This window comes from Kogia breviceps, chromosome 2 (genome assembly GCF_026419965.1).
Source record: "Kogia breviceps isolate mKogBre1 chromosome 2, mKogBre1 haplotype 1, whole genome shotgun sequence".
In the NCBI taxonomy this organism is placed as follows: Eukaryota; Metazoa; Chordata; class Mammalia; order Artiodactyla; family Physeteridae; genus Kogia; species Kogia breviceps.
This window is the reverse complement of record NC_081311.1, coordinates 201,284,106-201,311,066: the sequence shown is the minus strand read 5'-3', so window position 1 is coordinate 201,311,066 and position 26,961 is coordinate 201,284,106. Positions and strand designations below refer to the sequence as shown.

Sequence of the window (26,961 nt, the reverse complement as noted above, 5' to 3'; positions counted from 1 at the left end):
CAGACTTAAATGGGGGAGGGATAAATTGGGAGATTGGGATTGATATATACATGCTACTATATATAAAGTAGATAACTAATAAGGACCTACTGCACAGCACAGGGAACTCTACTCAATACTCTGTAATGACCTATATGGGAAAAGAATCTAAAAAAGAGTGGATATATGTATATGTATAACTGATTCAGCTTGCTGTACACCTGAAACAAACACAACATTGTAAATCAACTATACTCCAATAAAAATTATATAAAAAACACTTAAATATAAGACCTGAGGGACTTCCCTCGTGGCACAGTGGTTAAGAATCCACCTGCCAATGCAGGGGACACAGGTCTGAGCCCTGGTCTGGGAAGATCCCACAAGCCACGGAGCAACTAAGCCCATGTGCCACAAATACTGAGCCTGCACTCTGGAGCTCCTGAGCCACAATTACTGAGCCTGCATGCCACAACTACTGAAGCCCGCATGCCTAGAGCCCATGCTCCAGAACAAGAGAAGCCACCACAATGAGAAGCCCTTGCACTGCAACCAAGAGTAGCCCCCGCTCGCTGCAACTAGAGAAAGCCTGCATACAGCAACTAAGACCCAACACAGCCAAAAAAAAAAAAAAGGGAGACCTGAAACCATAAAACTCCTAGAAGAAAACATAGGCAGTACACTTTTTGACATCAGTCTTAGAAATTTTTTTTTTGATCTGCCTTCTCAGGCAAGGGAAACAAAAGCAAAAATAAACAAATGGGACTTAAACTAAAAAGCTTTTGCACAGCAAAAGAAACTGTCAACAGAATGAAAAGGCAGCTTACTAAATGGGAGAAAATATTTGCAAATTATGTATCCAACAAGGGGTTAGTATCCTAAATATACAAAGATCTCATACAACTCAACATTAAAAAAAACTCAAACAAACAAAAAAGATTAAAAATGGGCAGAGAACCTGAATAGATTTTTTTCCAAAGAAGACATACAGATGGCCAACAGACATATGAAAAGATGTTCAACTTCACATCATCAAAGAAACTCAAATTAAAACCACAATGAGGGGCTTCCCTGGTGGCGCAGTGGTTGGGAGTCCGCCTGCCGATGTAGGGGACACGGGTTCGTGCCCTGGTCTGGGAAGATCCCACATGCCGCGGAGCGGCTGGGCCCGTGAGCCGTGGCCACTGGGCCTGCGTGTCCGGAGCCTGTGCTCCGCAATGGGAGAGGCCGCAACAGTGAGAGGCCCGCGTACCACAAAAAAAAAAAAAAAAAAAAAAAACCCCAAAACAAAACAAAAAAAACCACAATGAGGTATCACCTCACATGCATCAGAATGGCTATTGTCAAAAACACAAATAAAAAATGTTGGTGAGGATATGGAGAAAAGGGAGCCCTTGTGCACTGTTGGTGGGAATGTAAATTGGTGTGGCTACTATGGAGAACAGTATGGAGGTTCCTCAAAAAATTAAAAATAGAATTACCAGCAATTCCACTTCTGGATATTTTCCCAAAGAAAACAAAAACACTAATTTGAAAAGATATATACACCCCTATGTTCACAGCTGCAGTACTTACAATAGGTAAGATATGGAAGCAAACTTAGTGTCCATTGATAGATGAATGAATAAAGAAGAAGTGGGATATATATGTATATGTGTGTGTGTGTGTGTGTGTGTGTGTGTGTGTGTATACATATATATATATATATATATATAATGGAATGTTACTCAGCCATAGAAAAGAATGAAATCTTGCCATTTGTGACAACATGGATGTACCTAGAGGGTATTATGCTAAGTGAAATAAGTCAGAGAAAGACAAATACTGTATGATTTCACTTATATGTGGAATCTAAAAAACAAACAAATGAACAAACATAACAAATCAGAAACAGACTCGTAGGGAACAAACAGGTGGTTGCCAGAGGGAGGAGGGGTGGGACAATGAGTGAAACAGGTGAGGGAGACTAAGAGGAGGTACAAACTTCTGTTGCAAAATAATGCATCACAGGGATGAAATGTACAGCATGGGGTGTATAGTCAACAATATTGTAATAACTTGGTGTGGTGACAGACGGTAACTAGGTCAATCATAATTCAACTAAAAAAAAACAAAAGCCAGAAAAGAGTGGAAGACAAAAGTAGGAACAGGGGCTTCCCTGGTGGCGCAGTGGTTGGGAGTCCGCCTGCCGATGCAGGGGACGCGGGTTCGTGCCCTGGTCCGGGAGGATCCCACATGCCACAGAGCGGCTGGGCCCGTGGGCCATGGCCGCTGGGCCTGCGCGTCCGGGGCCTGCGCTCCGCAATGGGAGAGGCCACAGCAGTGAGAGGCCCGCGTACCGCACACACAAAAAAAATTAAAAAAAATAAAATAAAAAAGTAGGAACAAAGAGCACAGGTAACAAATAGAAAACAGTCACAAGTATTGTAGATATTAATCCAACCGTATCAGTAATCACTTTGAACATCAATAGTCTAAATGCACCAATGAAAAGACAGAGATTGTCAGAGTGGATCAAAAAACAAGACCCACCTATAAGTTCTCTAGAAGAAACTCACTTTAAATATAAAGATGCATATAGATGAAAGGTAAATGGATGGGGGAAAAATATATCATGCTAACACTAATCAAAAGAAAGCAAGAGTTGCTATATTAATTTCAAACAGAGCCGACTTCAAACCAAGGATAGTTATCAAGGATAGAAGGTCATTTCATAATGATAAAGGAATCAGTTCTCCAAGAAGTCAAGACAATCCTTAATGTGTATATACACCTAACACAGCACTGAACTACATGAGGCAACAGCTGACAGAACTACAAGCAGAAATGGACAAGTCCACCATTACAATTGGAGACTTCAATAGTCCTCTACCAGAAATGGACGGATCCAGCAGGCAGAAAATCAGAAATGACATAACTGAACTCAACACCATCAAACAGCTAGATACAATCGAAATACCACCTCACCCAACAACAGCCGAAAACACATTCTTCTCAAGCTCACAAGGAACATTCACCAAGATAGACCACATTCTGGGCCATAGAACGCACTTTAAGAAATTAAAAAGCATAGAAATCATAAAATATTTGCTCTCAGACCACACTAGAAATCAGCATGGGGTATATACTCAATAATATTGTAATAACTTGGTGTGGTGACAGACGGTAACTAGGTGACAGATGGTAACTAGGTGACAGACGGTAACTAGGTGACAGACGGTAACTAGGCGACAGACGGTAACTAGGTGACAGATGGTAACTAGCAAAGATAACTGGAAAATCCCCAATTACATCGTGGTTACACAACACACTTCTAAATAACACATGGGCCAAAGAGGAATGTCAAGAGAAATTAAAAAATATTTGAACTAAATGAAAATTAAAGCACAACTTATCCAAAATTGTGGATGCAGTGAAAGCACTGCCTAGAGGGAAATTTATAGCACTGAATGCATATATTAGAAAAGAAGAAAAATCTAAAATCAATAATCTAAGTTTCCACCTTAGGAAACTAGTAAAGAAGAGCAGAGTAAATGCAAAGTAAGTGGAATAAAAGAAATAATAAGAATTCAAGAAAAAAAATTAATGAAATTGAAAATAGGTAATCAATTAAAAAATCAACAAAACAAAAGCTGGCTCTTTGAAAAGATCAATAAAACTGATAGCCAGGCTGTCTATGACAAAAAGAGGACACAAATTCTGACATCAGAAATGTAAAAGGGAACATCAGTACAGATACCATGGCCATTAAAAGGATAATAAAGAGATGATATGAAAAAAAAATCTATGACCGTAAATTTGATAACCTAGATAAAATGGACTGATTCCTTGAAAAACACAATATGCCAAAACTCGCACAAGAAGAAATAGACAATCTGAATAGGCCTATATCTCTTAAAGAAACTGAATCAATAATTAATAATCTTCCAAAACAGAAAGCACCAGGCCAGATGGGTTCACTGGTGAATTCTACCACACTTAAGAAGAAGTTATACCAATTCTCTACAATCTCTTTCAGAGGATAGAATCAGAGGGAATACTTCCTAACTCATTCTATGAGGCCAGCATCACCCTAATACCGAAACCAGACAAAGACATTACAAGAAAAGAAAACTACAGATCCACAGTGCTCAGGAACATAGATACAAACAACCTCAACAAATTATTATCAAATCAAATCCAACAACGTATAAAAAGAATTGTATACCACAACCAAGCGGGATTTATCTCAGATATGCAAGCCTGGTTCAACATTCAACAACCAATTGATGTAATCCATCACATCAAGAGGCTAAAAGAGAAAAATCACATGACCATGTCAATAGATGCATAAAAAGCATTTGACAAAATCCAACACCCATTCATGATAAAGACTTTCAGTCATCTAGGAATAGAGGGGGATAAAGAGTATCTACAAAACACCTACAGGTAGTTATGAAGAACCTAGGGGCAGGACGGGAAGAAAGACGCAGACCTACTAGAAAATGGACTGAGGGACACGGGGAGGGGGAAGGATAAGCTGGGACAAAGTGAGAGTGGCATGGACACACATACACTACCAAACGTAAAACCGATAGCTAGTGGGAAGCAGCTGCATAGCATGGAGATCAGCTCGGTGCTTTGTGACCACCTAGAGGGGTGGGATAGGGAGGGTGGGAGGGAGGGAGACGCAAGAGGGAAGAGATATGGGGATATATGCATACGTAGAGCTGATTCGCTTTGTTGTAAAGCAGAAACTAACACACCATTGTAAAGCAATTATACTCCAATAAAGATGTTAAAAAAAAAACACCTATAGGTAACATCATACTTAATAGTGAGAAACTAGACACTTTCCCACTAAGATGAGGTAAAAGGCAAGGATGTCCCTCTCACCACTGTACTAGAAGTTCTAGTTAATGCAGTAAGAAAAGGAGATAAAAACCTCTGCTCTGTGAAAGATAATATCAAGAGAATGAGAAGAAAGGCCACAGACTTTGGGAAAATGTTTGCAAACATGATAAAGACTGTTATTCAAAGTATACAAAGAGCTTTTCACACTCAACGATAAGAAAACAACCAACCTTGTCAAAAACTGGGCCAAAGGCCTTAACAGACACCTCACCAAAGGAGATACACAGATGGCAAATAAGCCCATGAAAAGATGCTCCACATCATAGGTTATCAGGGAAATGCAAATTTAAACAATAATGGGATAGCACTATACGCCCATTAGCATGGCCAACCGTGGAACCCTGACAACACCAAATGCTGGTGAAGATGCGGAGCGACGGGAACTCTCCCTCACTGCTGCACGCATACGGCCCAGCCACTGCGGAAGGCAGTTGGGCAGTTTCTTGCAAAACTAAACACAGTCTCACCATACGATCCAGCAGTTGTGCTCCTTAGTATTTCGCCAAAGGAGCCGAAAACTTATGTCCACACAAATACTGCACGCAGGTATTTAGAGGAGCTTCATTCATAATTGCCAAAACGTGGAAGCAACTGAGATGTCCTTTAGTAGGTGAGTGGATATGTAAACTGGGGTACATCCAGACAGTGGAATATTACTCAGTGCTAAAAAGAAATGAGCTATCAAGCCATGAAAAAGTACGGTTGAAACTTACATGCATACTAAATGAAAAAAGTCAATCTAAAAAGGCCACATACTATGTGATTCCAACTATATAACATTCTAGAAAAGGTAAAACTATGGAGACAGTAAAAAGATCAGTCGTTTGCTAGGGTTTGGGGAGGGTGGGGATGAAGAGGTGGAGCACAGAGATTTTCAGGGCAATGAAAATGCTGCATCCACGGTGATGGATACATGTTACTAAGCATGTGTCCAGACCCACAGAATGTACACCACCAAGAGTGAACCTTCATGTAAACTGTGGACCTTGGGGGATGATGATGTCGTGTAAATGTAGGTTCATCAATTGCGACAAACGTACCTTCTGGTGGAGGATGCTGACGATAGGGAGGCTGTGCATGAGTGGGGGTGGGAAGGTACGGGAACTCTCTGTGCCTTCCGCTCAATTTTGCTGCGAACTTAAAGCTGCTGTAAAAAATAGTCTTTAGGAAAAGACAACCCAATAAAAAAAGTGCAAAGGACTTGAATAGGTACTTCTCCAAAGAAGACATACAAATGGCCAATAACCACCTGAAAAGATGCTTGGCATCACTGTCAGGGAGATGAAACTCAAAACCACAGTGAGATAACACTTCATACCCGCTGGGATGGCGATCAGGGAAAACACAGGTAATAACAAATGTTTGTGAGGATGTGAAGAAACAGGAACCTCCACACACCGCTGGTGGAGCGCAAAATGTGCAGCCACTCTGGAAAACAGACAGTGTCAGCTCTCCACATGGTTAAACACAGAATAACTGTATGCACCAGCAATTCCATGCCTAGATGTACATCCATATACACCCAAGAGAACTGAAAACATGTCCACACAAAAGGGTGTACACAGATGTCCACAACATTATTCATCATAGCCAAAGGGAGTAAGCTATCCTTGTCTGCATCAACTAAGGAGTGGATAAATTATAAAAATAAATGGAATATTTTTGGCAAATAAAAGAAATGATGTACTGACACAGGCCACAAATGAGTGAACTTTGAAAACATCATTTTAAGTGAAACAAGCCAGTCACAAAACACTGTATGATTCCACTTATATGAAACATGCAGAATAGGCAAATCCATAGAAACAAAGTAGTTTAGTCAGGGGCCTAGGTCAGGGGCGTGCTGGGAAGTTGGAGGATGGTCACTCAGGGGCGAAGGGTTTCTTTTGGGGTGAGGAAAATGTTCCAGGGGTGATTGTGGTGATGGATGTACAGTTCTGTAAATATATGAAAAGCCATTAAATTGTAAGAAGGTGAATTGTACAGTATGTGAATTACACCTCAGTGATGAAGATGGAAGAGAAAGAAAGAAGAGAAATGAAAAGGGAAAAAAAGGAAGGCAGGAAGGAGGAAGGTGGCAGGTAGGGGCTCCTGATCCTGGGCCTCTGGGAGCAGGGAGGGCCCAGGAGTGCAGGGGTGCGGGAAAGAGGGGCTAAAAGCTAAAGAGGGAGCTGGCCTCTGCTCTGCCCGCAGCCCCTCCACTCTCCTGCGCTCCCGTAGGAAGAGAAGATGCCCAAATTCGACTCCTGGGGTTTAGACGGGTTTGCAGTGGGGACGGGGAGCTTCAGGGGCCCTGTGGGTGGATCTGGGCCACGTGGCCTCTGTGTCTGAACAAGTGATCGCTGCCTGCACGTCCGTCCGGGAAGTGGCTGGGCTCTCCTTCCAGGGGCCCTGCACGTGGAGAGGACAGGGCAGCACTGACCCCGCCCGCAGGCCTTGCAGCAGAAAGGACTTGGCATCCAGGAGCCAAGCGGAGCCGGAGGCCGGAGGCCTGTCCTTGCCCAGCAGCGCCCCCTGCCCGAGGCAGGGCCCACTGCACCCTGTTTACAAATTGGGGCGCTGCCCGCTCCCGGGGAGAGCTCACAGGAGCTGAGTGTGATCTGCGGGGCCTGCGACTCTCTGCGCAATATCCCCACTGGGGCGCGCGGACTTGAACTTGACCACTAGCAAGGGAAGGGCCCAGCAGGGTGGGTGGCCAAAGGGAGAGGTCCCTGTGCCACGAGGCGTCTCGGTTTTACGTGAAACAACAGCAGCTGCCCTTGGAGGGGCTCAGCTTCCGCCCCGGCACCCGGAGCGCAGCCCTGGCCTAGCGGGACCTCGGGTCCCAGAGGGGCCCTAAGAGCCTGCCTGGTTCGCCCCATGGTGTCCACTGGGGGGCAGCAGCTGTCCGGCTCCAGCGCCCACTCCGGAAGCGGCGCCGGGTCCGCCAGCGCGTGGGAGGAACTGGAAGCAACCGCCCGCCCGCCCCGCCGCCCCCGTCCCCCGGCCGCCTCCCCCCCGCCACGCCCGGCGGCGGAAGGAGCTCTGAGGGGCGCGCCAGGTTTGTACTGAGCTGCGGGGGCTGCTAAGGGTCTGCTTGAGGGTCAGCAGATTGCGTAAACACTTTTCACGCCGTGGGCCATATACGGTCTCCTCGCATATGCCTCTTTGCCCCTTTTGCTTTTGTGTTCACAGCCCTTTAAAAACACAAACCACACTCGCAGCTCCCAGGTCACGCAGACGAGCCTGGGCGGGGTTCCGTGGGCCGCGCTTTGCGGGAACCCAGATGCGCCCACGCCTTTGCTCGGAGCCCTCACGGCCACGATGCGCCGAGGTTCACAACCGGACCCTCCGGAGAAAAAGCCGGCGCCGCCACCGGACAGAGCCCAGCCCGGCCAGCTAAGGATGCCCATCTTTGGGAACAGACTGCAGCTGATGGTTGCATGGTCCGGGTCCCTCGGGCAGGTGCCCAGGGTGGGGCTGTCCTCTGATGGGCCTGACGGGGATGCCCCTGTGTCCCTCCTTGTACCAGAGATGGCAATGCAGCCACCACCATGACCCAGCAAAAGAAAGGACTCTGAGTCAGGGGCACAAAACCCACTGCCACACTCCAGGCCTGTGTCCGCAGAAGCTGGCCTCGTGAGCCACCTCTGACCCCTCCCAGGCCCACCATGGGGGTCTCACTGCTGCTGACGCTTTGCCGTCACCGTGCTGCCCTTCCAGCCTCATCAGCCCACTCTGGCCACGGCACGGCCACCATCGACTCCCTGGACCATCTGTGTCTGGCAGCGATGGGCCGGGGTCTCACAGGCCCCCCAGTGCTTACAGTCAGGTGTCTGATGAGTGTTCCGTGCTCCCCATCCTCTGAGGGCACCTGGTGTCAGGAGCCCCGGACCCGCCTCCTCAAAACCATCCCGAAAGGCTTCCGACCTTGCGGCTTCACCTGCCTGGGTCCTCGCACCCTGGCCGGGCTGTTTGCTCGCCAAACGTGGCCCCAGGAAGGGTTCGGCTCCCCTTGGCTGCCCTCTGGATGGTGGCCAGGTCTAAGGGGCTGTGGGTACAGCGTTACACAGCCTCCTTGGAAAACAGGGACCTGCCCGGAGCGTTCCTGGCACCGTGATGCATCCCCTCTCCCCGACAGCAGCCCTGCCCAGCCTGGTAGGCGCGCCCCCAGGGGCGGCCCCCCTACAGGGGCTGCGGGACATTCAAATTTCACTTTCTGTTGGATGACAGAGTTCCAGGTCCCGGAGACACGGTCACTTGGTCGAGGACACTGCGTGTTATCATCTGCGGGGGCCCACGGGGGCGCCTGTGGGGGATGTAACGGTGTCTGTACATGTTACACAAATGCGTGGCGCTCTTGCCCCGGAGCCCTCCCGGTGCAAGGTCTGCGTGTGAGCAGAGGGTGGCTGGGGGAGGTGATTAACGGGACCCGGACGGGCACACTGGCTTTGTGGCTGAGGAGTGAGAGCATTCAACCCGCACCTGGGCAGGGACCACCTCAGTCCCCGGGGGTGCCGGGGGCAGGTCACTGCTCTTTGCACCTAGATCCAGCGCCCGGCAAAGCCCTCAGGGCCCACCTGAGTCAGGCAGCAGTGCAGCTGCCCACCTGACCTGCGCTGGGTTTGCATCCCTGTCTGCGAGCTGTGAAAATGGAAAAACCACGGGACGCTCGGGTCACAAGCTGCTCTACTGTGCCCGCCGCCCAGGTGTGGGCCCCGCCCTCCCTGCAGGTAAATTCACGACGGCACAACCTTGTTTGTCTCATGACACGAATTCATACTTGGCCTCGGGTTCCGTTGCGTGTGACACAAATGGTCAGAGACACGGCCCTTGGGCCTTAACCAACCCGGTGGGACGGGAAATCCGAACCACGCTGAACAGACCCTAGAGTGAGAGGCCTGTGTCCCCTCGGGTCACACGTCCGCATGTGGGGAGAGAGATCACAGGATGTGTCTCCATGGCGGGGCAGGGGCCCAGCCCTCACAGTCTGCCCGTGACTGGGGGATTCCCAGCATACCAGATTTTCCGTGTAGAACTGGGAAGGTTTGGGCCAAAGCAGGGTGAGTTTGTCACCCTAACGGGAGTTGCTTTCTGGGCCAATTTACGGCCTCTGTAATCACTGGCAATGGCATCCGAGATCAGCAGGGCGGTCTGCAGGCGTTCGTGGGTCCGGATGGATGGTGGCCTGGCCTTGGACTCCTCCTGGCCTCTCGGATCCTGCACAGCCGGCTGCACCTGGGACCTGGGGCAGAACCCCATTTTGCTGCCTGGAGTCCTGTGGGCAGCAAATCACCCAGATTTGGTCCTGGCTGCTGCTGGTCCGATTAATCAGAGTGGCTGACAGAATGGCAGAGTCGTGTGAAAATCGGAGCTTGGCCCAGAGCGGGTGGGGCGGGGAGGCGGGCCGTGGGGGAGGCCTCTGTGTGCTTTGCTCGTGTGCTCCCTGCTTGGGCCGGGTCTCGGGGTTGTGTTTGCAGAGATGGGCTTCGAGAGACAAAGTGACCTCTCCCTTGAGGACAAAGGCAGGCTCGCCATAGGAGAGACGGCTTCCCCGAGCCCAGGGCTTCCTGGCTGTGACGCAAACCCACGGTCTGGGTTCCATCTGCCTGGGCCCCTCCGTGTGGCCTCGTGACACCACGAGGAGAGCCAGGGACACCAAGGCAAACCACATGGTGTGCTTCTCCCTGCACCGTGAGTCCTAACGGCGTTTGTTCCCGACCCGGGAGCCTCGGGCCTCGGCCAGCTTCTGAGAAGCAGTGACAGGCTGACCGCTGGTGTGTATGGAGGGTACCATCAAATCCCAGACCTCAACAGTTTTATGTTAATCACCTTGAAGTTGTATATAAAATGGATTTTTCCCCCTAGAAAAACACAACTTACCAAACGTGAGAAGACATAGAAAATCTTTTTTTTTTTTTTTTTGCGGTATGCGGGCCTCTCACTGCTGTGGCCTCTCCCGTTGCGGGGCACAGGCTCCGGACGCACAGGCCCAGCGGCCATGGCTCACGGGCTTAGTTGCTCCGCGGCACGTGGGATCCTCCCGGACCAGGGCACGAACCCGCGTCCCCTGCATCGGCAGGCGGACTCCCAACCACTGCGCCACCAGGGAAGCCCGAAAATCTATTTTTTTATAATCATAAGGAAATTCAATTAGTGTTCACTATTTTCCCACCAAGAAAACTCTAGGTCCAGATGGCAGCACCAGTGAGTTCTACCAAACATCCAAGGAATAAGTCCAGAGATACACGAACTCTTCTAGACAGAAGAACTCATTTTCTGAGGCTAGCGTAACCCTGACGCTAAAATTTAACATGGATGGACAGTAACAGCCCAATCTCACATATAAAACTGCCAAAATCGTAATGCACCGTTAGCAAACTGAATCCAGCAATATATAAACTGGATAAGTAATTAATCATTACCAACTTGGATTTCTGTTAGGAATACAAGGGTGGCTTTACATTAGACATCCAATTAATTTAATTAATTAAAGTGACCAATTTAACAGATTAAAGGTGAGAATCATATAATCATCTTTATAGGTATAGAGATGGTATTTACTAAGAGCCAACATCCACATGTGATAAAAATTCCCTGAATATGAGAATAGGAATAGGACTATGAGGGGACATTCTAATCTGAAAAAGGGCATCTTGAGAACAAACAGGAAGAAGCATCATGTTTCATCGTGAAACACGGAACCACTTTCTTTTTGGGTCCTGCTAACACGCAATGTATCCAACCAGCACAGCAAGGCGAAAAATGAATCAAAATGCAAAATGATTAGAAAGGGAGAAACGCAACTATCATCAGGTGCAAATGCTACGAAAGTGAATGTGGAAAAATCCAAAAGAATCCAGATAATGCAGTAGAATTAATAAGAGGCTTGGCTTGGTTGTTACATATAAAATTAGAAAAGGTAAGAACTCAACTGTGATTCTACATTAACAGCAGTAAATACTTCGAAAAGAAATGAAGACAAGACACCATTTACAATAGTATAGAAAATAGCAAGTCCCTAAGAATAAATCTAACAAAAGATGTGCATGGCTTCCCAGCCATCAGTTCTAAAACTGTGTTGAGAATGTCAGAGACAATCTAAACACAGGAACGTGCTCCGTTCCTGGGCCACGTGAATCAACCCAGGTAAAGGTATCCGTTCTCGCATCAGTCCTCATACTCCACGCGATCCCAGTAAATATCCCGGCAGATGTGTCTGTGTGTGTGTGTGTAACCTGATAAGCCAACTGTAAATTTTATATGAAAAGGCAAAGCCAAGAAGGACCAAGACTTCCTGGAGAAGAAAAGATGGAAGGACTTGCTGGTCCAGGACGGATGCTGTAGCAGACACTGGGCTCTCACGAGGAACAGTGATCGGACAGGTGGGCAGGAGAAGGGCCGGGAGACGGCCCAGCGCACACTTGGCGGGGGGGCGGGCTGGGGGGCCTACCTCGTGCCCAGCTCCACAGGCGCAGGCACTGAGGTGTGAGCGACCAAGCTGCACAGCAGAGACGCTGTTGTGGGGGGCCGTGGAGAACGTATTCAAGACTTCGAGGTGATTTTAAAAATAAGGCACAGGACGTCCCCGGCGGTCCAGTGGTGAAGGGTCCACCTTCCAACGCAGGGGACGCGGGTTCCATCCCCGGTCAGGGAACTAAGATCCCACATGCCGTGGGTGACTGAGCCCGCGCGCCACAACTAGGGAGCCCGCGCGCCTCAACGGAAGATCCCACGTGCCGCAACTAAGAAAGACCCAACGCAGCCAAATAAATAAATAAAATGTTAAAAAAAAAAAAAAGGCACAAAAAACCTCTGACCATAAAAATAAAGACGGGTACATCTACTGCATTAAATTCAAGAGTGCCTATTCACCCAAAGGTGCACCGAAGAGCGTGAAGTAAGGTGCAGAGAAAAGGGAAAAGGTGCTTGCAACACCTGTGACCTGGTGTATGTACACAGCTCCCATAAAGTAACAAGAAAAAAGGGAACTCAGTAGAAAAGAGGAAAGACTTAACAGGGGGCTTACAGATGAGGAAATCCAATGGTAAGCGAACAAGACGTGCCCAGCCTCACGAACAGAAAGAACAGCAGGACCTCGTTTTCGCACCCGTCCACAACCACCAGGTTGGCAAGCATGTCCGGCCGCGGGGACACCTGTGGCCTCTGTAGCTCACGAGCTGGCGGCGGGTGCAGCCCATGCCTGACAGCCCCACCCCTAGGGCCCACCCTCCACGCCAGCGCCCACGTGCACCGGGACGCACGTTCCGGAATGTTCCCAGACGGCACAGTAAGAATGGTCTAAAAGTAGGAACAACTCCAAATGTCCACCACAGTGAAACAGACAACTTGAAGACGATCTACGTAATTGGACCACGGTGATGACGGACGAACCTGAACAACCTGGAGGGAAGGAGGCAGGTGCCGGCAGCCTTGTCGGGGCTGCACAGTGTGGGCTGGTGCAGGTGGAGCCGCAGCCACGGGCCTCAACTTGGGGCCACCGGCCCTCAGGGGCTGGCATCGCATCTGCTCTTTCGCTGCACACTTACTCTGGGGCCCGTTTTCTGCCCGTGTTTGGGAAAACAGAGTCAAGGGTGAGGAGTCACGGTTGGATGGGGGGGCGCTGCAGGCTGGAGCGAGGGGCCCTTGGGCTGTGGCCACCTGCCAGGCGGGACCGCCTGCCCTGCCCCCCCTGCATCCTGCACCCCGTGGCTCCCGCAGGCGCTCCGCCCACTTTCCTTCCTGCCTTTGCAGTCCGGCGCTCAGGTGTGTGCGGCGTGTACAGAGGCCTCGGCCGGCCCGCCGCCCCGCCAGATGGCTGCCGCCCTCCCCACGGCAGAGCAGCGCCGGGGCCACCTGGGCAGGGGCGCGCTTGGACTGCCTTCCTCCAGGGAAGAACGCCTGAACCTCCGGCGGCGCGGGGGGCGGCACGGCACCCCTCCCTCCCACCGGGGTCCCTCTCCTTCAGGGCCAGCGAACGCTACTCCCACAGAGCATCAACCTTACTATTATTATTTTGCACAGCACTCTGTAGAACAGGCAACAGGGCGGGAAAACAGGAGAAAGGACTTGACCCCCTGCCTGGCGCCAGCGTGCTCTTTGGTCACGGACGGATTGGAAACCTGACGTGGGCCCGGCCGTCGGCTGGGTCCGGGGCCTGCAATGTGCCGCCCTGCGCCCGCTGCTCCTCGGGACCTGAGGCCAGCAGGTGGGCCTGGGCTGGTCCCCTAGGGAGGCCCCGAGGCCACAGCAGCAGGAAGGGGGCCCGCGGGGCGTGGAGGAAGCCTGCCCTTGACCTGGGGGCACGTGTGGCCCACGGAGGGAAGGGCACCCAGACCTTCCTCACAGGAGGGGCCGGCCCTCCCTCCGCTGGGCCAGGAGAAAGCGCAGGGAGATGGCCTGGTGGCATTTCCGACTTGGATTAAACTGGGAGAGACCGGGAATGTCCTGGAGAGTCTCTCGGAGGCCACTTGCGGCCGAAAGCGTGTGACGTGTCTGGCTGGTCCCTGAACTGGGCAGCTTGGGGCTGGCTGGTGCCACCCTCACGGGGCGAGGGGCTGCTCTGGGCCAGGCGGGCAAGCCTGGAGGGGAGCTGGGGACCCCGCGGTCACAGCACCCCAGCTCTGCAAACATCAGATCCGAAAGGGCGGGGCCTTGGTTCCTGCTTTGGCATCTCTGCCAGAAATAAAACAATAAAGCTCTGAGGCCTTTTATAAGCTTGTTTTGAAAAATGTAGGCATGTCTTTTATTTCCTGGCAGCTTTCTGGGGAACCAGGATTCCTTCCACAAGCACAGCTCGGGGCTGGGGTCCTGCTCGCAGAGCGGCCGTGGGCAGCGCCCTGGGCCCCTGGACACCCTGACCTGGAGAGGAGGGGAGGCTGGCCCTCGTCTGAGCACCTGGGGTGCCAGGTGGCCTCGCCTGGCTGCAGGAGGACCACAGAGGACAGGGGAAGGGGCACTGCTGGGCAGCCAGGTCGCAGCCTGCAGGCGGGGCAGTGGGCTGGCTTCAGCGCCCAGTGGGGGAGGAGGGACCCCCGCAGTGCTGGGGGGACGGCCCTTCCCCCTCCCAGACTGGGCCCTCAGGCGTGCTCTCTGCTGCCTCCCTCCCCTGCCCCCTGCCGTCAGCTGTCCAGGGCCTCCCGTGGCCACCCTCTCGTCTCCTGCTGGGCCTTGTGGTCCTGCCTATGGCCCAGCGCCCAGGCCCTTGAGCCCCGCCCTACTCCAGCTGGGGCTGCCTCTCCGGTGGGCAGGGGGTCCAGGCACCTGCCCCTCACGGCCCTTCCCTTCCTTCCCTGTGTAGATGGCAGCTCCTGCCTCACCTCTGGCACGCCTGGGCCAGGTGCCCCCCTAGGACCAGATCCCAAGTCCCCAGAGGCCCCTGGACATGCCCGGCGCATGGGCAACCACGCCCCCCCTCCCCCGGGCCCAGCACGGCGTGACCTTGCTGCCCTGAGCTCTGGGACCATGCCGGGTGCCCCGTCCCCCTGCAGCCACCGCCCCTGGCTGCCACCTCCAAGTGCAGGCACGGTGTGCCTCTGCTCCCAACACCCAGGCCTCTCACCTGCCAGTCTCACTCTGGGGACGGTGGCCACTCCCCTGGGACCCCAGCCCTACCCCAGGCCCCATCCCCAGCAAGCCTCCAGAGCTGCCTGTGCCCGAGGGTCCCTCTGCCCAGAGCAGGTGGCGGGAAATAGTCGCTGCGGGATGTGTGTGAGGGACCGAGGGGGCTGTGTCTGGCCCTCGACCAGCCCCCTGCACCCGCCTGGAGGACAGCGTGGTCCAGGGCCCTGCACCCAGACACGGTGCCCACTCCTCCCACCCTGGACTCAGCCCCCAGCCCTCAGACTTCTGCCAGAGCCGAGTCCTCGGGCTGGGGGGCAGGGTAATGCTTTGCACACAGCAGGCGTTTAATGAAGGACTTGCCCCAGTCTGTAAACAGCCAGGCTCTGAGGCCGGACCCCCTGTGGGGAGGTACGGGGTGGCGGGGAGGGAACGAGCTGGGCAGCCCCCTCCAGCCGCCTGGTTTCAGAGCCATGGGAGCAGAGGGTCCGTTGGGGCCCAGGCTCCTCCAGCTTGTTCTGTCCCTGGGCCTGCCCACTGTCCCCACCCCATCGTTGACTGGACCACAGGTACCCTGTGTGGCCTGGAAGCTGCTGGCCGGCCGGAAGCTGTGTCCTCCAGGCTGACTCAGGTCAGCTGAGGAGGCCCCCTTCCCCCAGCAGAGGAGGGTGTAAATAAGGACGCCCTCTGGGCAGCAGGGGGCAGTAGGGAGACAGCCCTGAAAAGCACATTCCTTGGGACCCAGCCAGCCCCCTTGGAGGAACTTATTGTGAGGAACGGAAAGAACAAAAGACCTGCCTGGACAAAGATGTGTGTAGGATGGATGTGCACCAGAGCATCCTGGGAGACACTGAAGCCACCCACACAGTCCACAAGTTGTGACTGCTTAAAAGAATTATGGTATAGCCATGGCATGGAATATTATACTGTCACCAAAAAGCACGTTTTTCACAGCAAATTTAAGGCATTGGAAAATGCTCACAGTATAACACTGAATGAAATATGCAAAATGGAAATTTGTATGAAATGGCAGCCCCAAATGCACTTGAAAACACGCCAAAATGTTTAGAGTGCTTGTTTTGGGAAGATGGAATTATGGGCGTATTATCCCAACAATCAGAAGATGAACAGCCGACATTTACGGAGCTGCTTCTACAAGGTAGCTCTCTTCCAGAGGCTGGGAGAGCACTGTGAACAAAAGAGACAAAATTGTAAGACTAAAGATAAAACACCGCTGCTGGTGCATGTCCACTCCTTGACTCAGAGCTAGGGCTCCATCAAGGTTTCGGATGAATGTGTGACTAAATGAATTAGCAAATGAGTCAATGGTGAGTGAACGGTGGGCTGTCCTGGAGGCACGCTGTGGCGAGCTGGTCATTTCTGGCTTCACACAGCCCCTGAGAGCTGAGGAGGGGGACACCTGAGTCCTTCCCAGATGGCCAGGCTGGCTTCCCGGTGAGGGTGGCCAGGTGTGTGCCCGGGGCTCCGGGTGTTCCCGCCAGAAGGCATTTCCTAGAGGTTATGTTATGTTTTGACAGAATGTCAAACTTAACAGAAAAATTGCAAGGCACTCCTCATGCTTTTGACCCACATTCACCAAATTCTAGGGTTCTGTCCCATCTGCCTCACTATACTCTCTCCTTCTACACAGATGTTTCCTGAACCACTTGAGAGTACCTTGCAGAAGTGATGGCCCTTTACCCACTGAGCCCTCTAGTGTGTATTCCCCTGAGCAAGGACATTCTCTACTGAGAACACACACGGTTACCCGGAGCAGGTAACGAGGCAGCAGTGAGGCAGTGCGATCGGTACCACGTTCTCCCTTGTTTGTACATTGAATCGTGTATTTATACTCGTATCGGCGTGAACTCACTGGCTCCCCTTTCCTTAAGGGATTGAAATCTGTTACTGCCACTGATTTAATGCTTCACTTGTCCAGCCACGGCCAGCGAGAGCCCCTCTCGGATGGCCTCTGTGTCCTTTCGCCACATCCTGATCTTTCTTTGGTCACTCTATTACTTTCTGGCACAAGCTTTTCCAAGCTCATTTTCTTCTTTTCCTGCCGTGGCCGTATAATCTCTAAAGAGCCCCAGTTCCTTTTAGTGGTGACTGGTGTTTGGGAACCAGGATCTGAGCCCGAGGACTGCTCATGGCCGCTGAGGTGTCGCTGCCTGCATTTCATTTCCCTCAGTGGGCAGACGCACCTACATACCTACATCCACATCCGCCATCACGATGTCCAAATACAGTCAAGCACACGTGGGTGCCAGGACCGTGTACTTATGTGCCTTGCAGGGCACGCTCCCCATGCAGGGTAAACAACCGAGGCGGGGTCAGAAGCGACACGCGGGGAGCACAAGGACCAGGCTGGGGGAGCGGGCCCGTTCAGAGGAGGAGAGCTGCCTGTCCCGGGAGGGGCTCCGAGCTGGCAGCCAGCACAGCGGCTGAAGTGGAGGGGGCTGGGGGGGTCGGCGGGGAACGGGGGGCTCAGGCACACGGGGCCCAGCCCCAAGGCCGGGGGGCTGGCTAAGGGCAGGGGAGAAAGGCAAGGCTCCCTCGGCTGCCCCACGGACAGGCTGGAGGGGCAGGGCCAGGAGCCGGAGGCCCACGAGCAGGTGCCGCACGCGCCCAGGCCAGAGGGGTGGCCGCTCTGGAAGTAGGAGTGTCTCCGAGGCAGGGCTGCAGGCCCAGCTACCTGCTCTGACCACGTGGGGACGGGGGGGGGTCTCAGGGGACCTCCCAGGGTGGCTGAGGAAGCAGGACTTCTGTCCGGGCCGCACTACGGCCGGGGTGGAATAGCAAGGAGGCAGCGGGACGCAGGAGTCCTGAGGCCCCTGGGCCTGCATCCAAGGCCCACTTTCCTCTCTGGGCAGGGGAGGACTGCACCGCCCGCCCTCCGTCGGGCCACTGGGAGGTCCAGGCTGAGGGACCAGTCAGGATCTCACCCTGGCGCTCTCGCCCCATGTGGGGCTGCCAGGCCACCCAGGACCCTCCCTCGACCCCTGCCCACCTCCACCTCCACCTCCCGATGCCTCCTTGCTGTTGCCCGGCTCCTCCCCAGGTACCAGCAGGAAGGGAGCGTGGGGAGGGGCCTGCCCGGGACCCTGTCTGCCCCCTGGGAGCTGCGGCCCCTCCTCCCAGCCAGGGGGCTCCTGCGTTTCTGCGGGGGCTTCCTCAGGTCAGAAAAGCCGAGCTCCACTGCCAGGCCTGCCTCCGTCTCACTGGTTTTGTCCTGTGGGTCAGGGTGGGTTTTCCAGATGGCTCGGAGCTGGTGGCCAGCCAGCTGACTGTCTCGGTTGGAAATGTGCCACGGGCTGCACAGGTGGGGAAGCCGGGGCTCTCGGAGGAAGCGACCAGCCACCGGTCCCAGGCCGCCTGCGGAATCCCCCGGGCCCGTGGTCTGGGAGAGGCTGGGCGGGGACTGTGCCCCTGGTGGGGATGCCAGCGGATGAGCAGACACCAGGTGTGGAGCCAGCCTGGCCTGGGACACTAGAGAGAGGGGCTGCTGGCCAGGGCTCGGGTCAAATCAACAGTCAACACGTCTTCCCCCGGGGCTCGGAGGTGCCACGGCCCGCCCCGGGCCCACAGCCTTTACGTTTCCCACTCAGGGCTCTCCGTGACTGGCCCCAAGTTTCTCCGAAAGACCGGGACAAGGAAGAGTCCCCAAGATTCAGAGGTCAAGGGTGTCACAGAACTGTGCGTGAGGGGCCAGCAGGGGCCGGAAGAGGCTCTGCGGGGGAAGGATGGAAGACACACCAGGGCGGGTACCGCCCTGTGCATCACCCCCAGCAGCTCAGCCTTGGAGACACAGCCAGCAGACCCCGCACCCATGTCTCGGCCACTGCACCCTCGTAACAGACGTGTGCACCCTCTCAGCGTGCCCGGCTCCTTCGCAGACACCGCCCACCTGGCACTCCTTCCCCGAGGAAGGAGCAGAAGTGCTCCCTGAGGTTGCCAGTTGGGGCTCCTGACGCCAAATAAACCAAGATCTTCCTCTGCAGCCCCCTTGGCGGGGGCTGCACCTGGGGGCTTCTGCAGGGAGATGGGGGCTCCTCACCACCGCTGGCCAGGCTCACGGCCTCTCAGTCCCCATGGCCGCCCCGAGCGGACGCTGCACCTCGGCCGGGCCTACAGGCCACAGCACAGCTGCCATCTCTACCTGTGAACTTGTCCAGCTTTTTTCCCCTGCAAGAAAGTTCCCTCTCAGCTGCCACGCTCCATGCCCACCGGCTGGGCCAGCCTGGTTTGTGTTCAGAAGGGACTCTCAACAATTTTCAGAGCCTTACAAGTTACCACATATGGCTGCCACGGCGTGAGAAAGAAGCAAAACGATGGGGCTTTCGAGAAAGGGGGCCACCCCGCACATGGCAGGATTGAGTCCTTGCCAGGGTCGATTCTGATCAGAAAGCACTGATCTTCACACAGTCACGGCGAGGCCTCCGTTCACTCACTCGTGCGTCCATTCACTCCACAAGCCTGCTCTTTGCCAGGCATCGGGCTGGGGACTAGGGGGCAGAGGCCGGGGCGGGGTGTCCAGCCCTGGAGGGTCCTCACTCGGCCGGATGCAGGCACCTGGGCTCGGGGCTGGCTGACGCCGTGCCCGGCTGGACGAGGGTCAGAGACAGGGGCATGCAAGGAAGCATCCTCTCAGCTGGGCGGGCTGGGAGGCACTGGTCTGACCCACTTGCTTCAGAATAAATGCCTTCTCTTCTCTAACTGGCCTCATTTCTGACCCTCTGCCCTGCTCCCTCCTCGACCACAGAGCCCTGGCCGTTATTTCAGGTAAGGTGTCCTGGGCCCTCAAGATTTCCACTGTCTTTCCTACTGAACAAAGAGAGGTGAAGTGGGCTCACTAAGTCCCCATGGGCAGGTGTTGGTCAGACAATAGCTTTTTTCAGGAAAGCGCTCTTATGGAGACACAGGTTTTGCAAGGAACCATGTGCTGGTTTCGGATGAAACCGTCTGTTTTGCTAGCACATCTCTCCACTTTGGAACCACGTCTCTCAGTTGCTTTGGCAGGGGTAGATGTTTTTGGTGAGGCTGTTAAGAGGGTCAGCCGTTTTAATATTTTCACCTGTGACTTGGAGTGAGGAGGTTGAGCCTGGCCCGAATGCTCAAGGAGCACCTGGACAGAGTGCTCTGTTAAGACGGTGCCAACATGAATTTTCCCCCTTCGAGGATGTATGGGCCTCCCTGGCTCCCGAAGACCCTGAGCACAGCTCTGCCCCCCGCCCCATACTTCCCGAAGTCAGTCCTGCCCCTCTGTCCAAGTCCTGGCCCGGAGGAACGTGCACTGGGTGGCACCTACAGAGAGAACGGCTGCCCCTCCCACCTCTGGGGATGGAACGGCTGTGGTGGGAGGGTAGCTAGTGATGCTGGCGGCAGCGCTGGGGTCGAGTGGAGAGAGGCAGTGTTGACGGGGGGAGGTGACAGGGCTGATGGGGGAGCTGGCAGTGCAGGCAGTGGTGCTGATGGCGGTGGAGGGGGGAGGTGGAGGTGGTGTTGGAAGTGACAGAGGGCGGGGCAATGGTGTTGGAGGTACACGGTGCCAGCACTCTTCTAGCTGGGATTCAGGGGACAGTGCACGGTGCCCCCCAGTAAATGCTCGGTGCAGCGATGAGGCGTGACATTGCATTCCTTCAGTGGCCCCGGGTCCCCCCGGGAGCGGTTCTGTTGTCCTTCAGCCTGAGCTGTCCCTGCTCTCCTGAGCTCCCTCTGGGAGCCCTGTTTGAAGGTCTGGGCCTGAGTGGCCAGCCCCCAGGCTCAGGAGGAGAGGGAGAGGGAAAGGGCGGCTCAGAGAGGACCAGCTTGCTGAGTCTACCACAGCACCCCTGAAAGTCTGGGCGCGTTCCAGCCTCCAGCAATTGGGCCTCAGGTGTCAACTGGGGGCGGGGCCCGTGTGGCCCTGGAAGGGGCTGAGACCTTGGCAGGCCAAGAGAGGACCTGAAGGGGCCAGGAGCCCCACTCGGCAAACTGAGGACCCAGGAAGCAGCCGCCTGCTGTCACAATGCTGTCTGTGAAGGAACCGGGACGGGGCAGGCCTCCCTCACCCCGCTGCGCTGGGCCCAGCAGGGGCGTACGGCTCAGTGCCCGCAGCCCAAGCCCCAGGCGGTCCGGCAGGGGCAGGGCCAGGGCCGGGCGCGCCCGACTCCACTCGCCAAGGTGGCCGGGCCGCAGCTCGGGCCCCCAACCCCGCCCGCCGCTCCCGCGGGCCGCTGTCCGGCCTTGGCCGCCGGAGGGAGGAAGCGCTGTCCTCATTCCACCTCTGGCCGCCACGGTGCCAAGATGCTGGCGGCGGCGGCGGGACTCGGGGCGGCGGGCAGCGGCCGGGACGCAGCACCCTCCCTGGCGCCCCCCGCGGGCTCGGGTTACTCACGTAGAGGCCGGAGTGCTCGGCGCCGAAGAACGGGAAGAGCACGGAGAGCGGCCGCAGCCCGGAGCCGCCGTCGTCCTGCTTGGGGGTGACGGCGTCGCCGCGCTCCGCGCCGAACGGGTAGAAGTCGGCGAGGGCCACCGCGCCGCGCACGCCGCGCGCCCCGAGCCCCAGGGCCGCGGCCAAGAGCAGCGCCCAGGTGGCGCCGCGCGGCATCGCCGGGGGTCGGCGGGCGGGGACGCAGCGGGGGACACAGCGGGACGGAGCGGGGACAGAGAAGGACGGAGCGGCGGGGGCAGAGCGAAGACACAGCGGGGACGGACAGGCGACAAGGAGGGGGGACGGAGCGGGGCTTGCGGTCACCGCGGGGCAGTAGCGAGGCCGCGGTCGGGAGTGGCCCGCAGGGCGGGCCGGGCGTGCGGGCAGCGCGGCCGCGCCGTTGGTGGACTCCGCAGTCTCGTTCCCGCTCGGCCGGGCCGCGCTCGGATCGCCTCTCGCGGAGGAAGGCGCCGGGCGGGACCGCGTTCGGAGCCGGACCCGCCCCTGCGGCCGCGATTTAAATATCCAACCGGGCGGTCACTCGGGCCTGGGCGGGGCCGGGCCGGGCCATGCAAATTAGGCGGCTCTTAAAGCGCCAAGCGGGGCGGGAGGCTCAGCCACGGCCCCGCGCCCCCCCGGAGGTGTCCTGGCCGGCGAGGAGAGGGCTTTGCGGGCGCGCCCTGCGGCCGGGGCCATCGTCCTCCTCCTCCTCCTCCTCGTCCTCCACCTCCGTGGGTCCCCAGCCGCCCGTGTGGGGCCAGCCCGGAGGAGGTGCCTTGTCCACAAAGCAGTTCCGGGACAGACCCTCAGGCCTGCGTGAGTTGTTGGGCCTGGGGGCAGGCTTCCTGGGTGTCCTTTCAGGCCCCTGTCCCCCAGGGGACCAGGTCACCCTCCTGCCAGCGTGTCGTCGGTCGGGGGCCACCCTGATGGAGCGGTGCTCAGATGTACCCTTCTGGAAGTGGCCAGAGGCCAGCCTCATGCTGCCTACCCAGCTCTGAGGCTTGCCATCTGGTTGTATGTGAGGAGGACTCTGTCCTGGCCTACTTCAGGGCATTAAGCAAAGTTTCTGCCCTGCATGGCCACATCAGGAGAAATGCTGGGGGAGATGATTTGGGGGCCTAAGGAAACCTCACAGAAAGAGAAATCTGGGCCCAACTCCTGGGTAAAGCAGCCTTCCGTCGGGGAGGCTGGTCCACGCCGGCCTGGGGGCAAGTGGACAGATGCCTCGTGGGTGGGAGCAGGCCCTCGAGTGCCCACAACTCAGATTCTGTGTCTCCAGCCTGAGGCCATCGCAGCCCTTCTTTTGCTGCAGGACCTTGCCCTCAGAGTCAGACTCTGAGTGTTTGTCCTCCACAGGGGGCCAGCATCTGGCCACCTCTGGTCCCTAGGCCCAGAGCAGGGCCCGACCCCCGGGGCTCTCCACCCTCTCTGCTCTCGGGTGCCGATGGGGGCTGATTCGTGAGGACAAGCCAAGCCCGGCACGCTGCTGGCTCAGATGCTGAGTGGGGAGGTGGGGGGAAGCCCTGAGCCAGGCTGCAGCACAGAGGTCAAGTCATGGCCAAGGTCTGAGGAGGGGTGTGGCAGCCTCGCCCTCCTTGGACAGGGAGGGTCCCTCGTGAGCCTCTCTGGCAAAGTCCCGGTGGGGTCAGGACGTGACCTCCCACAGTGCAGCCCGGAGGGCAGAGCTGCCAGCAGGCTGGTCACCTTGGTGGGAGCCCAGGAGGACGTGGTTTTCCATCTGTGAGTTTTCTGTGGGAACCTGGCAGCCCTCTGCCGTCTGTGCCGTGGGTTTGGGGCCCAGGGGAAAGCCCTCTCCTGTTTGTTTCCTCAGGGGGCAGGGCAGGTGGCCCCTCCCTGACAGGGAGAAGGGGCAGAACTTCCCAGCTTGCACCAAACCATGGGGGGGGGGTTCCAGGCTGACCTCTGACCCCCTCCTAGACTGGCCCACATCCTGCAGGGGGTGGGAGGGGGCACACGCCCCATCCTCCCCCCAGCTGCGCTTTGCTCCTCTGGGTAGGCCGCCTAGGCTGAGGAGGTCCCTCCGGGGCACTGCTGACCTTCTCCCGGGCACATGCCTCAGGGGACCCTAGTAAAGGCTCGCTTCTGGGCTAAGTTTTGGGTCCCCCTGGGGGCCTGTAGGGGGCGGGGCCCATGCCCTGGGCTCACAGTGGTGCTCAGCAGGTAGACCTTGGGTCACAACCCCCAGCGAGGCTGTGCGTTTCCAGGCACAGGCCTGCTGACCCTCCACGGCCCTCACCCTGGGCCATTTGCAGCCCCATTTGGGAGACTGGGGGTTAACAGGAGCCCCACCATGCTGAGCATTACATTCAAACACACACACACACACACACACACACACACACACACACACACACAACTCCACAGGCGAAAAAGAGAAAAAAAAAATTTTTTTCCAGGTGCTAAAAATATTATCAGGAAATACTTTTCAGCAATGTGCTGTTTCAGGTTCCCCTCCAGACTCAAGGGTGCCTTTGTCTTGGCCACAGAAAGTCCACATTTATCAAAACCAAAATCGTTTTATCAAGCAGGCTCGTGTTCCGCGGCCAGGAAACCCGAGACTCCCCAACAGGCCTGTGACATTTTAATTTAGGGCTTGAGTGTGTATGCAATTTAGATGGGGAGCCCCGGAGCCGACCTCGGGAAGCCCCAGGACCCCGTGCCGGCCAAGGTGGGGAGCGCCTCCCCCACCGAACCTGGCCTGGCCGGCTGGTCCCTGCAGGGCTGGGACGGGGGCTCCAGTAGGGCTGCTGGTGGTGGAGGCTGGCTGGCTACACCCCCCTCCCACCCTCTCCTTTCCGCCCGCCCCAAGAACCTGGGGCTTCCACGTAGGTGAAACCTCAGGGAGACCCCTACCTGCTCCGGGAATGAGGTCAGGAGGTCACAGGGCCTGGAGGGGCGGGTAGGATCCGGCTCCTGCGGAGGCCTACCCAGCGTGGCCACTGCACCGTAAGGATGGATGGGGCCTTGGTGCAGCTGGTTCACTGCGGCAGAGATGGGGGGCCCTGGTTCAGGGTACACAGCTGTCCACACGTGGGTGCGGGAGACCATAAGACTCTCACACGGAAGCCACACGCTCACCGTTGGAAATGTTTAAGAAAACAGCAGTTTATCTCCATCAGAAAAATACTTTTTCCTAAGTATACAACTTTACGTTGAACAAGTAAAAACAGCGTCTCCTACATTGATTGAACTTTCATTGAAATATAAAAATCTTACGTCTCCCGGGAGCAAACTGGGCAAGGAGGGTCCAGAAATCGCCAGCAAGAACATTGGTCAAATAGTGTGTGGCTCTCATTTCAGTGTTGAGAACTCTTTCCGACCCCTTGTGCATCTGGGGTGTATTCCTCTTTCATCTGTGCACGTTTGCTAGGCACCTCCTCTGTGCTGGGAGATTCAGTCCCAAAGGTGTGACGCTGAGACGCCAGTGCGCCAGTGGCCTCCGCAGAGAGGCAAGTGTTGACACTTTCCAAGTGTCAGTCTCCAGCTTCCGGGCCCTTCCTCCCCACCCGCCAACCCTCAGGTCCTTCCTCCACAAGGGAGCTGCCCACCGGGTCGCCGCGTTGGGGAGGAAGGGAAGGGACTTGCCTACTAAATGCCAGGCCCTGAGCATCAGAGCTGTGTGTGTCTCACGGCCCTACCCTTCCTGTCTGTACCAGGCTCTCCAATGGTGGGGGCAGCCGCTGGGTTGCTATGCGTTCCAATGGGCCGCTACAAGCTGGTGAATATCTGGGTGCGAACACCACCACTAACGCCTCCTTTGCCCAGAGCAGCGTTGTTAATGGGTCACCATGCTCTTCCCCTCTGAGTCTGGGCTGAACTTCAGAATCCTTCTCAGTACAGCCACCGATAATCAGGCAGAGCTGAGAGGCAGAATGAAACCTATTTTTTGTGCAGTTCACAACATACGGCAACTCCGTTACTAGGTTCAGTCAGAAAGGAAGGCGTGACAGGACAGCCTATTTTAAGTGCGGGATCGTGATTGGAATGGGTGGGCTCCCGGAGCTTTGGCCCTTCTCACCCCCATGAGTCCTGGAAGGAGGAGGTGCTTGGGGGTGGCGGCTAGCACCTGTGGACGCAGGAATTTACCGGGCTGGCTGGTGCCCCGCAGATGTTGTAAACACGTCACTTCCAAAACAAAAGAGGCCATTTGGAGAGGAAACAAATCACTCTGACCAGTGTTCGTGGGGGGAAAAGAGAGAAAATGCTAACAGGTGAACCAGGCATCGGCCTAAGATGGCTGCCTCGGTCTCCGAGGCAACCAGGGCTGGATTCCCGCAGGAATTTTCCCAGAGTTTATAGGCTGGGAAAGTGGGTGGTTCTCTAACAACTTTAACGTTTACACCCTGATGCCTCTCATGGGCAGTGAGTCATGGGGCGGGGAGCGCGGGGTTGCGGGGGGGGGGGGGGGGTCTGGACTCTGAGTCCCTTGCAGCCACCTGCCACCGTGACGGCCCTGCAGTTCCTGGATACGGAGGTCCTGCCGCCCCTGTGTGCAGGGATGTGGTAGCTGGGCCCTGCGGGACATTATGTTTTTGGCTCCAGTTGGTGGAAATGTTTTCCACGTGTTTCCCCATGTTTACAGAGCTGAGGGCACGGAATGCAGCTTGTGGCTGCGGAAGCTGGCCTGCTGGGGCCTGGCCGCCGGGGTCTGGCCGGGTCAGCACATCCACAGCGGTGCCAGGGCCGATGCCGGCCGCGGGAGGCTCCGTGCGGCTGGGGAGGGGCGCGTCGGAGAGCAGCGGCCCCGGAGTTTGGGCCACACCAGCCGGAGGCGGGGGTCCCAAGGGCTGGGGGAGCTCTGTGGTCAGGGGATTAGAGGGTGCGCACTGACTCCTGGCACGGGTGGTGGCTTCCCTGGCCCGGTGCCCCTCGAGCTCGGCCCCCGGCTAAACAGCACAAGGCGTCGCTTCCCCAGCAGCGGTTCTGCTGCCGGGCTGGTCGGGGCAGTGGCAGCTGGGCCACCCAGGGGTCAGGAGCTGGGCTCACTTCTTGGCCCGGAAGGCCTGGCTGAGGCAGGCTCGTCGCCGCTGATGCACTTCCTGGTCTCGCTGCTCCTTCAGGCTGGCCACCTGGGGACAGGGCAGGAGCTCAGGCGGGCGGGCGGGCCCCATGGCTGA

The 26,961-nt window shown here is 56.0% G+C and overlaps 2 protein-coding genes across 21 annotated transcripts in view; both read right to left on the bottom strand.

Moving 5' to 3' along the window:
- Window positions 1-22,299, bottom strand: part of SNED1 (sushi, nidogen and EGF like domains 1) — a 90,701-nt gene extending 68,402 nt beyond the window's left edge. For all 20 annotated transcript variants that reach the window (XM_067027363.1, XM_067027344.1, XM_067027342.1 and 17 more), the window contains exon 1: window positions 21,788-22,299. In XM_067027363.1, coding sequence (XP_066883464.1) covers window positions 21,788-22,000 — 213 coding nt within the window. In that variant the 5' untranslated portion in view covers window positions 22,001-22,299. The remainder of the gene's footprint in view (window positions 1-21,787) is intronic.
- Window positions 22,300-22,436: 137 nt separating this feature from the next.
- Window positions 22,437-26,961, bottom strand: part of CROCC2 (ciliary rootlet coiled-coil, rootletin family member 2) — a 75,144-nt gene continuing 70,619 nt past the window's right edge. Inside the window, 3 exon segments of the mRNA XM_067023495.1 lie at window positions 22,437-22,635; window positions 26,315-26,428; window positions 26,831-26,913. Coding sequence (XP_066879596.1) covers window positions 22,437-22,635; window positions 26,315-26,428; window positions 26,831-26,913 — 396 coding nt within the window.